Source organism: Falco peregrinus, chromosome 9 (assembly GCF_023634155.1).
Source record: "Falco peregrinus isolate bFalPer1 chromosome 9, bFalPer1.pri, whole genome shotgun sequence".
Classification (NCBI taxonomy): Eukaryota; Metazoa; Chordata; class Aves; order Falconiformes; family Falconidae; genus Falco; species Falco peregrinus.
Window position 1 is genome coordinate 21,702,720 of NC_073729.1, and position 13,757 is coordinate 21,716,476.

General features: G+C 65.9%; 1 protein-coding gene across 5 annotated transcripts; it reads right to left on the bottom strand.

Moving 5' to 3' along the window:
• Positions 1–1,705: 1,705 nt before the first annotated feature.
• On the bottom strand, positions 1,706–13,494 carry TNKS1BP1 (tankyrase 1 binding protein 1). Of its 5 annotated transcripts, none has more exons than XM_055814497.1 (13): positions 13,368–13,494; positions 12,683–12,822; positions 11,877–12,020; positions 11,024–11,669; positions 10,122–10,194; positions 7,921–9,231; positions 5,379–7,378; positions 4,007–4,340; positions 3,626–3,758; positions 3,383–3,522; positions 3,015–3,181; positions 2,379–2,444; positions 1,706–2,049 (listed from the first exon to the last, which is right to left on the bottom strand). In XM_055814497.1, exons 3-12 carry the CDS (start codon positions 11,971–11,973, stop codon positions 2,384–2,386), a joined length of 4,962 nt encoding a protein of 1,653 aa, XP_055670472.1. In that variant the 5' UTR covers positions 11,974–12,020; positions 12,683–12,822; positions 13,368–13,494; the 3' UTR covers positions 1,706–2,049; positions 2,379–2,383. The 5 variants fall into 5 exon arrangements, with proteins under 5 accessions (XP_055670472.1, XP_055670473.1, XP_055670475.1 ...); XM_055814498.1 differs by lacking the exon at positions 13,368–13,494 and adding an exon at positions 13,251–13,362; XM_055814500.1 differs by lacking the exon at positions 13,368–13,494 and having other exon boundaries at positions 10,122–10,191; positions 12,683–12,898.
• Between the last annotated feature and the right edge of the window lie 263 nt (positions 13,495–13,757).

Genomic DNA, 13,757 nt, shown 5'->3' on the forward strand with positions numbered 1-13,757 from the left:
GGGGAGGGGCTGTAGGCAGGTGGCAGGGCCATGAACGAACACCGTTATCTGCAGCACCATTTGGCAGCAGGAATGGGACTGGGGGTGCGGGGAGGGAGTTACGGGGGGCTTGGGGCGCCCAGCCCAGCAGCAAGGGGCTCAGCGAGGGCAGAGGGGCTGCCCTCGGGCATCCACAGCCCCATCCCAGACAGTAGCAAGAGGCTCTGGGGACATTCACTCCCAATCCCTGGGGAATAAATCCCAGGGCCCATGTCCCTCCCTGCCGGCCCTGCACAGGGCAGCCACCGTCGGAGGCACTCGGAAGGGAGAGGCTGGGATTTCGCTACAGCTCCAGGATGAAGCCAAGGGCTTGGCGGCAAGCAGGAGACCCCGACCAGCTCAGGGCACAGAGCTTTGCCGGGGAATAGCTGATCCCATCAACTGTCCGCCGGGTTCCTTGGATCCACGTGACGCACAGGGCTCGGCAAAAGCCCACTGCCCGGATGCATGGCAGGGGGCTGCCCCACCGAGGACAGGAGACAGCAGCCATCTCTCGGGAGCAGTGACTGTCCCCCTGGCGTGCCCAGGGCCCCGTGCAGCCACCCGGGCACTGGTGGGGACACGGAACCACGCTCCTGGCACTGCCCAGGCACCTCTTGCGAGGGAGGGCAGCATTCAGCTGTGCGGCAAAGTGGGATTAGGCGACTTCCTCTGAAGCTGGCTGGAGTTACTCACATCCTACCAGGGAAACAGCAATCCCTTGGCTACATCTCTCCTTCTGGATCTCCCTCTTTCCATTACACTGCCAGGAAAAAACAGCCTTGGGGGTCCCACCCCGGGGGGGCACAGCCAGACCCAGGAGGTACCCAAAGAGTGGCTGTAGCAGCAGCTCGGCTCACCAGCCTGGCCAAAACCCAAGGCCGGAGGGATGTACGCGGTGCCCGCCGGCAACACGTCTCCTTTGTGGCTTTCAGCTCCAGCCCAGCTGTAGGGACGGGGGATCCCCCATTCCTCCACAGCCCAGCCTCTTGGCTGCACCACAGCCACCGCCACTGCCAGGGGGGCTGCCGCAATCCGCCCCCTCACAGGCTTGGCTTCGGCAGGAGGGAGGTCAGGCTGCTCCGCCTGTGGGAAGGTTTGGGAGCAGGGTGGTACCTGTCCCTGCTCCTCCTCGGGGTGACCCTAGTACCCCAGCAAGAGGGTGGGCTGGCAGCAGGCAGCAAGGCGCCGTGTGGTGCTGGGGTGGGTGCACACGGCCAGTTTGCAGGCGTGGGCAGGGGCGCACACACACACACGGGCTCAGCCACGCGCACAGGAGCCAGCGTGCATGCAAGCGGCTGCTTCTGCAGAGGGATGTTGTGTGTGCAGGGGGTGCAACGGGGGGCGAGGGGGTGTGGGTACATACAGGGCACAGCAGTGCAGGGAAGAGTGTGGGTGCATCACCAGTGGGGCTGGCAGACGCCTGCATGGGCCTGTGCCAGGGGGTCTGCAATCACTGCATGCAGAAGCACGCTCAGGGCTGCACACGTGGGCGCCCAGCTGTGCACGCTGCCCCTGTGCAGGCTCCCACAGGATGCTGGGGTGCCCCCCGCTCAGCCAGGCAGCACCCATGGGTGCCCTACGTCCCAGCTGCGAGCAGAGAGCTCCTCCTGGTGGCAGTCCCCGCACCAGTGTCCTCCCCCCCCCCCAGCCCCGCGGGGCTAAGAGAAGAGCCAGGGCCACCAGCCCCCCTGAACCAACCGAGGAAGTTTTATTGTCCTGTCAAAGTGGCACCACGATCCTGACCTGCTGCTCTTTGTCTGAGGGTGATACAAGAGCAGGGGGCGAGGGGCAGGGAGGGGGCTCACTGTCCACGCCCCAGCTCCCGGGGACACAGGAGTCGAGGAGGGGGAAGTGTTATGTTGGGGAGGGGGACAGGGACCCTGCGAGCATCGTACAAAGTGCATAGATGCATGTGTGTGTGTGTGTGTGTGTGTGTGTGTGTGCGCGTCCCGCTGCAGGGAGGGGGCAGGCCTGATCCTGGGGACGGCAGCTGTCAGCCTCCAGGGACGTGCTGGCTGGAGGGCGAGCCTGGAAAAGACACAGCAGGGAGAGGGGTGAGACCCCCACGTGAAGCCCCAGACCCAGTGGAGACCCTGGCCACAAGCAGGCAGGAGGGAGCGTGCCGCTCCCCACAGCAGCACAGACCCCAGGGACACAGGGACATGCTCCCACCCCAGTCGGCATGGTGCAGCACAGCAGGACCTGCGCCACGGCCGCGTCTCTGGCCACATGGCCCCCTCCAGACCCCCCGGACCCACAGCCCCGAGGCAGGAAGCGTGGGGAGGGGGAGGCCCCAGGTACGCCCTGCCCATGGGCTGGGGTCTGTCCTGCAGCAGCCCCTCAACTCCTGCACTCACCCCACTCAAGGTTTCTTCTTTTTCAGCTTCAATGCTTGCAGCCAGTGCGGGGGGGAGGCATCTGACCTGGGAAGTGTTGGCACAGCATCAGCACAAGCCCCCCAAAGACACCCCCGGGCCCCGGACCAACCCCATGGGGGCATGGTCAGGAGGGACCCCAAGCTGATCTCTGCTCCCGGGGGGATTCGGTGGGCTGGGGCCCCACAGGGAGGGCAGGCAGGGAGCTGCGCGCCTGCTGGGGCTTTAAGGGAAGCAGTGTTTAGGGTGGAGCAGCCCGGCTCTCCAGGCAACGGGCCCTGGGAAAGCCGGCCCGGCACAGCGCCCCTCCCCCCCCCGCCCAGCATCCTGCTGCCAGCCGCAGGCACCGGCGAGGGACCCAGCGCCCCTCAGCACGCCTTCAGCCCTCTAAAGCACCCCAAAACCCTCACGCCTCTGGAAAAATCCACCCATAGTACTCCCTCAAGCCCTTGCTGGGGCGCCCAATGCAGCAGCAGCCACCTCAGCACCTCCCCAGTCCTCAGCATCCTCCCGCAGCTGCCCCCAAGCCCCCCTTTCCGTTCCCAGCCCCGGTGCTCCCCCAGCACAGCCCCGAGACACAGCCCTCACCTCCCGAGTGTCCTGCACCCCAGCACTCACCCTGAGGACTTCTCCGGTTTGGGAGGCAGCGCCAGGGGTTTCCCACTCAAGCCAGGGATCTTGCAGGACTTGGAGCGCTGCACGTGAGGGTCTTTGGGGGGGGCTGCCTTGCTGTCCCCTGGCAGTGCCCCCTCCTCAGCTGAGCGGTTTCGACCCCTCAGCTTGGCCTGGGTGCGGAAGAGCAGTCAGGTGGGCACACCGTGCTCTGCCCCCTCCCAAATCCTCCCACCGACTCCTCCACGCACTAGTTCCCTTTGGCCAACCCCTCCTCGGTCCCAACATGCCTCAGCTTCCCCTCCCCTGGTCAAACCCTCCCTTCCAGCCGGCCAGGTGTCACCCCACTCGCCTGGGGTCCCAGCAGGCCCCACCTTGAGAACCGATGTGTTGAGGCTAGGGAAGAGTGGCATCTTGACCCCCTTGCCCGATGGGGACGCTCGCACCCGTCGGTTCTTGGGTTCTTCCGCTGCCTCCTCGTCGGAGGACGCTACTGGGGGGGCTGGACGGGGCTCTGCAGGGAGGACACAGGGGACAGCATCACCATGAGACACCTCTGCTGAGGACAGATGGCCCTGCCATCCCTCTCCTGTCATCACCATCCTACAGGCTCTCACCTGTGGAGTCCCGGAAAATCCAGCTGTCCCCTTCCGAGGTGGCCCCAGGGCGAAGGGCCGGTGCCCGGTGCCTGCGCTTGCGACCCAGGTTGGCCTTGCTGCGGTACATGCTGCTGTCCAGGACCTCCATGTCCTGTGGGGCCCACGGGGACAGGTTAGAGCCCAGCGCTGGGGACCCCCATCTCAGCCAGCATGCCCGCAACAGCCCTGGGGGGCCCTGAATCTGCAGCCTGTCCCTCAGGGGAGGCTAGGGCCAGAGAGTAAAGCCCCTATCCCCAGAGTGGGACAGGGACAGGGGCACCAGAGAAGCATCTCTTTGACAGCTGGGAACCCCCAGGGCCATATGAGGGGGCTGCTGGAAGCTGTCCCCTCCCCACTCACCTCCAGAAAGGTGAATTCCTGCCCAGCATGGTCTGTGGGTCCCTCAGACTGAGGGGTGCCCAGGGAGAGCCGCTTCTCCTCCCAGCTTGCTGGTCTCTTCCCATCTGGGTGGTCCAAGGGGGCTTCTTCGCTCTCCGTATCTGGCAGGGTTCCACCAGCAGCCTCCAGCAGCAGAGGGGAGGCCCTGGGGCTCTGCAGGGCAGCAGCCATCTCATGGGGGTCTCTCTCCTCCCCAGCAGGGCTGGACGGCTCACTCTCACTGGGCTCCACAGCTGAGGGGTCAGCTGGAGCATCATTCAATGGTGGACTGGGGTCTGAGAGACGGATGCTTCTGCTCAGGGAGACAAGGCGAGACCCCAGAGTTCCTCCAGCTCCAGCTAACACAGGCCCTTCCCCTGCCCTGAACCTCACCTCCGTCTGCCCCCAGGGGAAACTGAGGCACAGGGAGGGCCAAATGCTGCTCCCTTGAAGTTAGAGAAGCACCCGGGTGTCCAAGACCCCCCACTTCTCTCCCAGGATATCACACCAAGGGGGTGGCACTGCTGGAAAGTTCCCTCAAAGCACCCTCCCAAAAGGCTGGGGCAGAATTTGGGGTGGGGAGAGAGCAAGGAAGCTGCCAGACTGATAGGGGACTCAGGCCAATTCTCCACCTTGGAGCACAGAAAGGTGTCAGACCCCCCAGTAGGGCCACCAGCCCCAGGAGGTGGCCAGGGGACACCGGGTGACCAAGAGGCCCCAGGGGGCAGGAAGATGATGATCAGGGCCACCTGGGGTGTGGGAAGGCGCTGGCAGCAGAAAACTGCACAGCTCCCAGGGCAAGGGCAGCTCCCCACTGCCCCACACGTGTCCAGCAGGCTGGGGCCTTCCAGAGGCCCTTGGGGCTTTCACTTCCTTTCTCCTGGGATCCTTCTTTTCAGGCAGCTTGGGGAATTTCTCATTCTAAGAATCCCCAGCTGTGCAGATTGACTGAAATCAGGGTTCCCACAACATAGCAAAGCCATAAGGGCACAGGGCTATATCTGCCACTGTCAGAGGGAGACTAGCACAAGAAGCCCCGAAGGCATCAGCCCCTCCTGGATCAGCTCAAGATGGCAGATCCTGCTGGGACAAGTTGAAACCCAGTCCTTTAAAAATGTTCCGCTCCACCTGTGGGGCCAGAAACTACACGGGGAAACGTGGAGGCAGTGGAAGAGGAGCTCCAGCAGCCCAGGGCCGGAGGCAGCAGATCCCCCAGCTACGAGTGAGACACGATAGGATGCCAGCACAAGGCCCATGGCATCAGAAGTCCCTGCTGCAGGGCAGCATGGTCACCCATGCGGGTCAGATCCCCCCTGCCCCGGGGCCGTGCTGCCACCACCAGTGCCCTCCTTACCTGTCCGCTGAGCCAGCACCATCTCCTGGTCTCTGCTCTCCGACACCGAAGCTCCGGCTCCGGGCCGCACAGCGAGCACCGAACGCACTAACCCACTCCTGGCGCTTGGCCTCGGCATCGTGCAGCTCCACGCTCCAGCCAGCTGCGTCAAAGTCCCGGCTCCAGCCCGGCTCTTCCAGCCTGGCCTCCCGGGACTGGGCAGAGCCGTCCAGGGCAGGCAGGTTGCCCAGGCCCTGATCCCAAGCCGTATGCCCCAGCACAACCCCGCCAGCATCACCAGTACCCAGGCAGCCAGTGGCATCCGAGCTGCTGAAGGAGAGATCCCTGTGCCAGTCTCCCAGGGGCTCCTGCAGGCCCCCGGACCTCATCCCACCAGCCCAGGACATCAAGCCATCTGATGATGCTCCAGTGCCGGAGGGACCTGACACTCGCTCTGTCCCAATGATGCCAAATTGGTTGTGGCACTCAGCTCCTCCAAGCTCTTCAGCCCAATCCCTGCCATCGGTGGCACTGCGCTCCTGCTGGTGGGTGCTGCCCCAGCCAGGCTCCTGGGCCGGGGGCTCGGGGACATGGGAGCCAGGCAAGTCATCTTTCCTAACACCAAAAGCATCAGCCAGGTCAGTCTGGCCAATGCCGTGCTCACCAGCCCAGCTCAGCCGGCCAGGACTAAACTCTCTTTCTTCCTCTTTGCTGTCTGCAGAGCTGTACTCGCTGGCCCAGGCCGTTCTGCTGAGACTAAACTCGCCATCCTGTGTGTCCATGTTCCCGGTGCCGTGCTCATCATCCCAGGCTGGTCTGCTGAGGCCGAACCTGCTGTCCCGGGTCTCCACCTCTCTGCTGCTGTACTCGCTGGCCCAGGCTGGTCTGCTGGGGCTGAACTCCTCGTCCTGGGTCTCTACATCCCTGGTGCTGTACTCATTGGCTTCGGCCAGCCTGCTGGGGCTGAACTCCCGGTCCTGGCTCTCCATCTCTTGGGTGCTGTATTCACCAGTCCAAGCTGGTCTGCTGGGGCTGAACTCCCGGTCCTGGCTTTCCATGTCCCTGGTGCTGTATTCACCAGCCTCAGCTGGCCTGCTGGGGCTGAACTCCTGGTCCTGGCTCTCCATCTCTTGGGTGCTGTATTCACCAGTCCAAGCTGGTCTGCTGGGGCTGAACTCCTGGTCCTGGCTCTCCATCTCTTGGGTGCTATATTCACTAGTCCAAGCTGGTCTGCTGGGGCTGAACTCCCGGTCCTGGCTCTCCATGTCCCTGGTGCTGTATTTGCTCTCCCAGCCCTGCCTGCCGGGGCCAAACTCCTTGTCTGGGGTCGCAGCGCCCCCAGTGCTGGATCTGCCAGCCCAGCCCAGCGTAAAATCTTTGTCCTTGGTCTCAGCGTCCCTGCTACTGTATTTACTGGCCCAGTCTGGGGTGAGCTCCCTATCCATCGCCACATCACCGGTGCCATATCCACCAGCCCATGCAGGTGCGATCTCGCTGTCCTGGCTCTCAGGATCCCCGGAGCCATACCTGCCAGCCCAGCTGGGCTGCCTGGAGCTCGGCTCCTCATCCCGCTGCTGGCCATGTCCCACGCCATAGCTGCTGCTCCAGTCAGCCTTCCCGGGGCCCATCTCCTCCCTGCTGCTCGCGCTGCCCAAGCCATAGCCCGTGCCCCACTTGGGTTTGCCAGCACCAAAGTCTTGATCCTGCAGGCAGCCTTCCACCATGCCATGGGAATTCGACCAGTCACTGCAGCTCAGTCTCATCTCCCCCATCAACTCCGTCCCTTTGTAATCGCTGCCCCAGTCCTTCCTGGCAGTGCCAAAGGGCTCATCCTGCCGGTCCCCATCCCTGGTGCTGTCCCAGCTTGATCTGGCCCCAAACTCCTGGTCCCGCTCCACCTCACCAGGCCAGTCTCTTTCCCTGGCCACAGCCTCACGGGTCCAGTCAAAGGTGCCAGCCTGGTGAGGTCTGCCGATGCCAAACTCACTGCACAGGTCCTTCCGTGACCAGCCGAGCAGGTTCTGGGGGAAGAGAAATGGGGAGAGGAAGTTAAAGGGGGTCACAGTCCCAGCTCACGCTGCAGAGAGGAAAGCTGGAGGGGAAAAGCCGGGGGAAACATCCTCAGATGCCTGGGGGACACAGCAGAAGCGGGGTCCCATCGCAAGGGGAGGCCAGATCCTGCCGCCTGCCCTCCCCACGCCAGCAGCTGCCAGCTGCGGGGGGTACTCACAGCTGCTGCGCCTGCCCCGGGCCCTTCCCAGCCTGGCGCCTGGCGAGCCCTCCCCAGCTCATCCCGCAGCTCCAGGTTGGCCAGCAGCCGCCGGAGGACAGCCGTGGTCCCCCAGCCGCCAGCCATGGCTCCCCAGCAGGCCCCGCACGCGGCACTGGCCGCACCCCAGCTCTCCCTGCCGGCACAGCATGCTCCCGCTCAGCCTCCACCCAACCCGTCCCACCGCCCTACGCGCACCCAGCCCTGCCGCAGCAGAGCCCAGTGCCACACCGACACCGGGGCCTGGTGTTAACCCTTCCCATCGCGAAGCCGCCTGGATCCCCGCACCCTTACCTCGGGCCTCTCTGCATCTGGAGAGCCGTGGCCCGCAGCATGAGGCCCAGGCGACGCCAGCAGCTCCGTCAGCCAGCCCGGGTCAGCGTGGGGATCAGGGACCCTCGAGGATCCTTCAGCCTGGCGTGGCCCACCAGGGCCCTGCAGGTTCACGGGGCAGTCGCCAGCCGGCACCCACACCGAGTGGGCCGCAGTGGCTGGATCCGGTGGGGCCAGATCTGGCGGGGTGGCCTCGATGGGGAGGCTGGGCTGGGTGGGGGGCTTGCGCTCAGCTGGGTCCTGGACAAGCTCCGTCACGCAGAGAGTGGAGCAGGGCACGGTGGTATCCCGCTCTGCCTCCCCTTCCTCCTCCTCCTCTGCCGAGCCCTCGGCCTCGCACTGGGCCACGGGCCCCCCTGGACACGAAGCCCCTTCTGCTGCCCGGCTGCCAGCCACGACGGGGCCGGGCTCTTCAGACCCACTGTCCCCCCGGGAGCATGGGGCACAGGGGCCCTGGTCCTCCCCGTCCGACTCGCCCTCTTCAGAAAGCCCCGAGTCAGGTGTCTCCCGGATGGGGGAACGGGGAGGGGATGCTAACCGACGTGCCCCCCGCAAGGGGAAGGTCCACTCGAAGGACTGAGAAAGGCTCCAACCGGAATCGCTGCCCAGGGACAGCTCTGACAGCGGATCCCCGGGACGGGGCAGAGCGCTCAGTGAGCCCCCCAGCTCTCCCATGCCTTGCCCTGCTGTGGGGGGCTGCAACACGCCCTCCGAAGAGCGCCGGAGCCCCGAGTCCCTGGAAGGGGGAGAGGGGCTGAACTCAGGACCCTCAGAGGACTGTGGGGACAATGGGGAGTCATCAGGTCCCTCCGGGGAGCCCGGAGGACGGGAGGCTTTAGCAGGGAGCTCGGGGGGGGGGCTGGGGGGAGCTGAGTACTCAGCAGCAGCCTCAGGAGAGCCAGGGGGGCAGGTGGCTCTGGGGGACAATTCGGGAGTGCTGGGGGGGCTGGCAGTATCAAGGGATCCCTCTCCGGGAGTGTGGGGGGAGCCAGGGGAACAGGAGGTGCCGAGCCGGGGCTTGGCCGCAGAGGAGGGAGCACCCGGGGCCTGGATGGAGGCAGCCGAAACCTCGGCTGAAGGCCGAGCGGGGGATTCGGGGGAGCCAGGGGCCAGCGTCGGGGAGCCGGGGGCTGGGAGCTCTGGGGGGGCATCAGGAGAGCCGGGAGCCGAGGCGGAGGGCTCAGCAGGCTGGAAAGGAGCCCCCGGAGCCGGGCAGGTGGGGGGCCTTGGGGACCCAGGGGGGCCGAGGGCACCCAGCTGGAGAGAGGAGAGCTGTGGAAAGAGCCCGCAGGGGGTGTTGTGTCACTGGAGAGAAACCTCCAAGGCGTCACCCACCCTCAAATCACAGCCCCCCCCGCCCTCTCACCAGCCCCAATCTACAACGAGGGCCCCACCCACCAGCACCCCCTCCCCTCCCCAAACCCAAGGCAGGAGGTGCCCATGCTTCTCGCCAGCGCCAGGCTGCTTCCTGCGTGACTCAGCCCAGGCAGCTCCCAGCCGCCCCTGGCCCCGCTCCGTGCCCAGGGCACAGCAGCACCCCAAGCCCCCCGCTGCTGCCCCCCTCAAGTGCCCACCCTCTGGCAGCGCCAAGACAGATGGAGAGGAAGAAACAAAGCAGAAGAAAGTAAAACCAACCCCAATCTGCGCCCCGACCCCACCGTGAGGCTGAGCACCCCCTTGCCAGTGTCACCCTGCCCAGCATTGCCAGGGTTAGCCCCCCGCACTGGGGACACCCAGTGTCACTGCTGGGGCTACCACTGCCGGTGTCGCAGTGGCCTGGTGTCCCGGTCACCACCCTGAGCATGGTGGGAAAGGGAGGGTGAGAGGGGGGCTGGCAGGGAGCCCAAAAGGGCCTGCCCTGCCACATACCTGCCAGGTCACCAAACCCTGGCTGGTGACTCACGGTTGCTCCCTGCCCACGCCTCAGCAGCGGCGCTGGCACACACCACCCCCTCCAAAATAATCCAGCCCCACACCGGGGCACCCAGCACAGGGTCGGGGGGAACCCAGCTTCCCCAGAGAAAGGGGTGGTCAGCACCCCAAGGAGAAAGGAGAGACACGCACCCCGCAGAGAGGGAGCCCCGGAGGAGACAGGAGAGCCCCGAAGGAGAGAGCCCAGGAGCGGAGCCACCGCGGCACAGGAGGGCGAGGCGAGAACTCACGTCAGGGGGGGAAGGCGGCCTCCGGCGTCCGCGGGGGTCCCCGGCACAGCTCAGGCTGGCTGGGGGGGAGCTACTGGCAGACAGAAATGGGGAAGGAGGGTAAATTCCCCTTCCATGCACCTCTGCTCTCCTTTCCCACCACCCACTGAGGCACCTCCAAGCCCCAAACCACCCACCCCAGCCTCAGTGGCCAGATGAACTACAAGAGGCCCTTCAATCACTGCAAGCACCACCCGGCACCAAACCATCAGCAAGGTTGTGACTGCAGAGGGGAGAGAGGCAAATCAGCCCTAATCGCCTTTCCAGAAAGTTTTCAGTCCTTTGGAGAGCCAGTTTCTCACACTCTGGTTTAAAATAGCCCCCAACTCACTCTCCCGGAGGTACCCAGCTTTCAGGAGCATGGCCAAGTGCTGGCTCTCACCCAGGACATCCTGCAGCCAGGAGTCCCACAGATCAGCCTTCTCCCTCCACCTTGGCATGACCCAGCAGGAAAAAAAAAAAAAAATAGCAAGGGTGGGAAAAAGGGAGGATTTCCCAGGGGAGTGACCCCCTCCCCGTTATTCCCAGCCTCAGGGCAGCAGGATGGCTGGCTGGCTCACTTCCCAGCCCTCGGGGGCTGGAGGCACAGAGGCAGCTCCTCAACTGGGACAGCCCGTTCCTGCGGTCGGAGCAAACCACCCGGCGCTGCGGCGGCTGCCCTGGCCTTCCCATGGAGGCAGCTCAGGGCACTGCCTGCTTAGGATGAACACCGGCCTCGTGCCGGTAACCAGACCTCAGCTCCGTTATTCCCATTCTCAAGACAGCTAGGAGCCATGTTCCCTGTCCCCGCAGCCTCACATCCTGCTGGGGCAGGACCCCAGCTCCTCACCTTGTCCTGCCGGGGCGGGACCCCGGCTCCTTACCTTATCTCGGCAGTCTGGTGTCCGTCATCCCCCACCCCCAGCTTGCCCACCGCAGGTTGGGGTGTCTGGCAGGCTTCGCTGGAGGGGGCTCCATCTGCCTCCCCGCTGGGACGCCTCCGGAAGGCAGTGAAGGTCTTGGAGCCGAAGCGAGAGGAGGGATCAGGGCAAAAGAACGAGAGCCGGGATCGGTCTGGGCTCCCTGGGCCCTCCCTGCTGTCCATTTTGGCCAGGATCTCCTCCACGGTGGTGCCTGGAAATCGCTCTGGTTTGGTCGCCACTGGCACTGGTGTCACCTTGAAAGGAGCTGGGCCCTTGCGGGAGGGGGTCGGTGGAGTGGGGGGCACCTCCTCACTGGGGGTCAAACCCGGGTCCTCCACGGCTGCGACCAGAGGAGATGGAAGCCCCTTCCCGTTGGGGGTCTCGGGTGACTTGAGGGTGAAGGAGGGGCGCCGGAGGGGCCCCCCCGAGCTGCTCCCGCCATAGGGCTGGGGCCCTGCCAGGCGGTTCATCTTCTCGGCAGAGGGCAGTGCCGGGCGAGGGTGCCGTGGCCCCAGTTGGGGATGTGGCAGGGAGGGCTTCGCAGGCATAGCTGGCTTGGGCAGCACACGGGGTTTAGGCCGGACCGGTGGCTTGGGGCGAGTGGTGCCTACAAGAGAAGCAAGGAGAGGAGAAACGCCATGTTGGAAAAGCACTGCAGCCCCACCAGGCTCCCTGGGGAAGGCCAGTGGGGCACACTGGGCCGAGAACAGCCCTCAGGCACCAGCTTGGCACCCCAAGAGGGGGCCTTCCCAGAGCAGGCCAGACCAGCAAACCCCCCCAGCTCCGATTTCTCCCACCCCCCATGGGGACAGACCTTTCTCAGGGCTGCCAGCCACCAGTCCAGCCCCCCCGGAGCCTGTGGCAGAGGCGCAGGGCAAGGCAGGGCACAGGGGCTGCGGCTGGGAGGCCATGGCAAAACCGGGACCAGGACTCAGTGGACACAGTGCAGGGTCAGCCCCTAGGGAAAGAGGAAAGAGGAAGAAGCATTTTAGGGAGCATCCCTTCACCTGGGCTCTGGGACCAGTGGGACCCAGTGGTGGGCAGCCACACTGTGCCATGATACCAACCTCCCAGCCCTATGCCAAACCCTCACATCCACCTGTGCCAGCACCTGGACAGTGTAATAAACCACTGTCACACTGCCAACCCTCTCTTCACCAGTACCACCCTCTGTACACTGTCCTCAGCATGTCTACACCAACTGGGGATGGCACAGTGACCCCAAACGCCACATCAACCCCCCTCTGCCCATACCCCCCATACACATCAGTCATCAGTGTACCCCACACTGGCTCCCACACACTGTGAACCCCCAAACACCATGCAGTTCCTCATTTACCTGCACCAACCCTGTGTCAAGCTGTCCCAGCACCCCAGTGCACACAAGTCACACCCCTGACCTGTGCCAACCCCCAATTTGCCCCGGGAACCACCTCAGCCTGCCACCCCCTGCACCAGCCCCTCACTGACACCGTACCAAGCCCCACCGGCTGTGTCAGCCCCCAGCAGCTCCAGGGGTACCGGCCGGCCCCTCCCGACCCCCGCGGGGCCGGGAGTACCCCCCAACGCACAGCCCACCTCGGCTGCCCCAGCGTAGGGGCCGTGGGGGGCCCTGCTCACCTTCCCCACAGCAGCCTCATGTCCCGGGTGGGTCGCGGACACGGGGGGAGGGGGGGGGCTGCAGGGCGGGCAGGGGAAGCGTGGGGGGTGCCGTCCCACGGGTCTCACGCTGCCGCCGCCGCTCCCGTGACTCACCGGGGCTGCGGGGACAGGAAAAACCCGCTCGGTGCCTCCTCCCGGCTCTGCCCTGCCCTCCCCGCCTCACTCCCTACTGCCCCGCCGGGGTCCACCCCCTCAGACCCCCCTTCCCTTCCTCCCTTCCTCCCTCCCACGGGGGAACCGGCGTCACGACCGCTCCAGCCCACATCTGGAAGCCATCGGGCCCGTTTCCCAACCCCTTGGCAGCCTCGGGACGGTAGCGAGGCCCCGCTCCCCGCCCCGGGATGCGAGTCCGTTCCGTACCGCGTCCACCACCACCGCCCCCTGCCCTCCTCCGGCGGGGCCTACTCTCATTGCCCTGGCAACGAAGCCCCCGCTCGAGTAGCTGGGTAGGCCGCAGCCAGCAGGCCTAGACCCGTCGCCGTGGCAACAGAGCCCCCCACTCGATTTCGGGGAAACGGGGAGGTACCGAGCCCGTTGTGCCCGCCGGGGACGATGCCGCGGCTTCGTCTCCGGCGGGTACAACAGGCCCCGAAGGGATCTCCGTTCCCCGTAGGCCCAGCCCAGCGGAGCGACCCCCGCTCACCCGCTGCCGCCGCCGCTGCTGCTGCATATTCATGAGCGCGCCTCCGCCCCCCCCCCGCCGGCCACGCCCCTGTCCCCCTCCCCGCCAACCAGAGAGCGCGGCGAAGCCAGCGCCGCGTGGCCGGGCGGACCATGGAGAGGAAGGACTAGAGAGTCCCCGCGCCCCGCCCTGCCCCGCCCCTCCCGCCGCGCCGTTTACCATCGAGAGGGCGCTAGAGCGTCTTCCAGCACCGCTGGCGCCGCCGCCAGGGCCGGGGGTGCCCGACGGTGCCAGCAGGCCCTGCGCGCCCCACGCGGGGCCGGCACCGGGAACCGAGGCGGAGCGGGGGTGGGGGGGGTGGTGCGCAGCGGACAGGGGGGGCTGCCACTGAGAGGCAAGGTCCCCCGCGGC

Bases quoted from the DNA above. Each gene is read 5' to 3' on its own strand.
- TNKS1BP1 (XM_055814497.1), bottom strand. From the start codon at position 11,973: ATGGCCTCCCAGCCGCAGCCCCTGTGCCCTGCCTTGCCCTGCGCCTCT. The intron at 9,232-10,121 runs GTGAGTTCTCGC...CTCTTTCCACAG, and splicing joins GGCCGCCTTCCCCCCCTGAC to CTCTCCTCTCTCCAGCTGGG. The intron at 7,379-7,920 runs GTAAGGGTGCGG...CTCTTCCCCCAG, and splicing joins CAGATGCAGAGAGGCCCGAG to AACCTGCTCGGCTGGTCACG.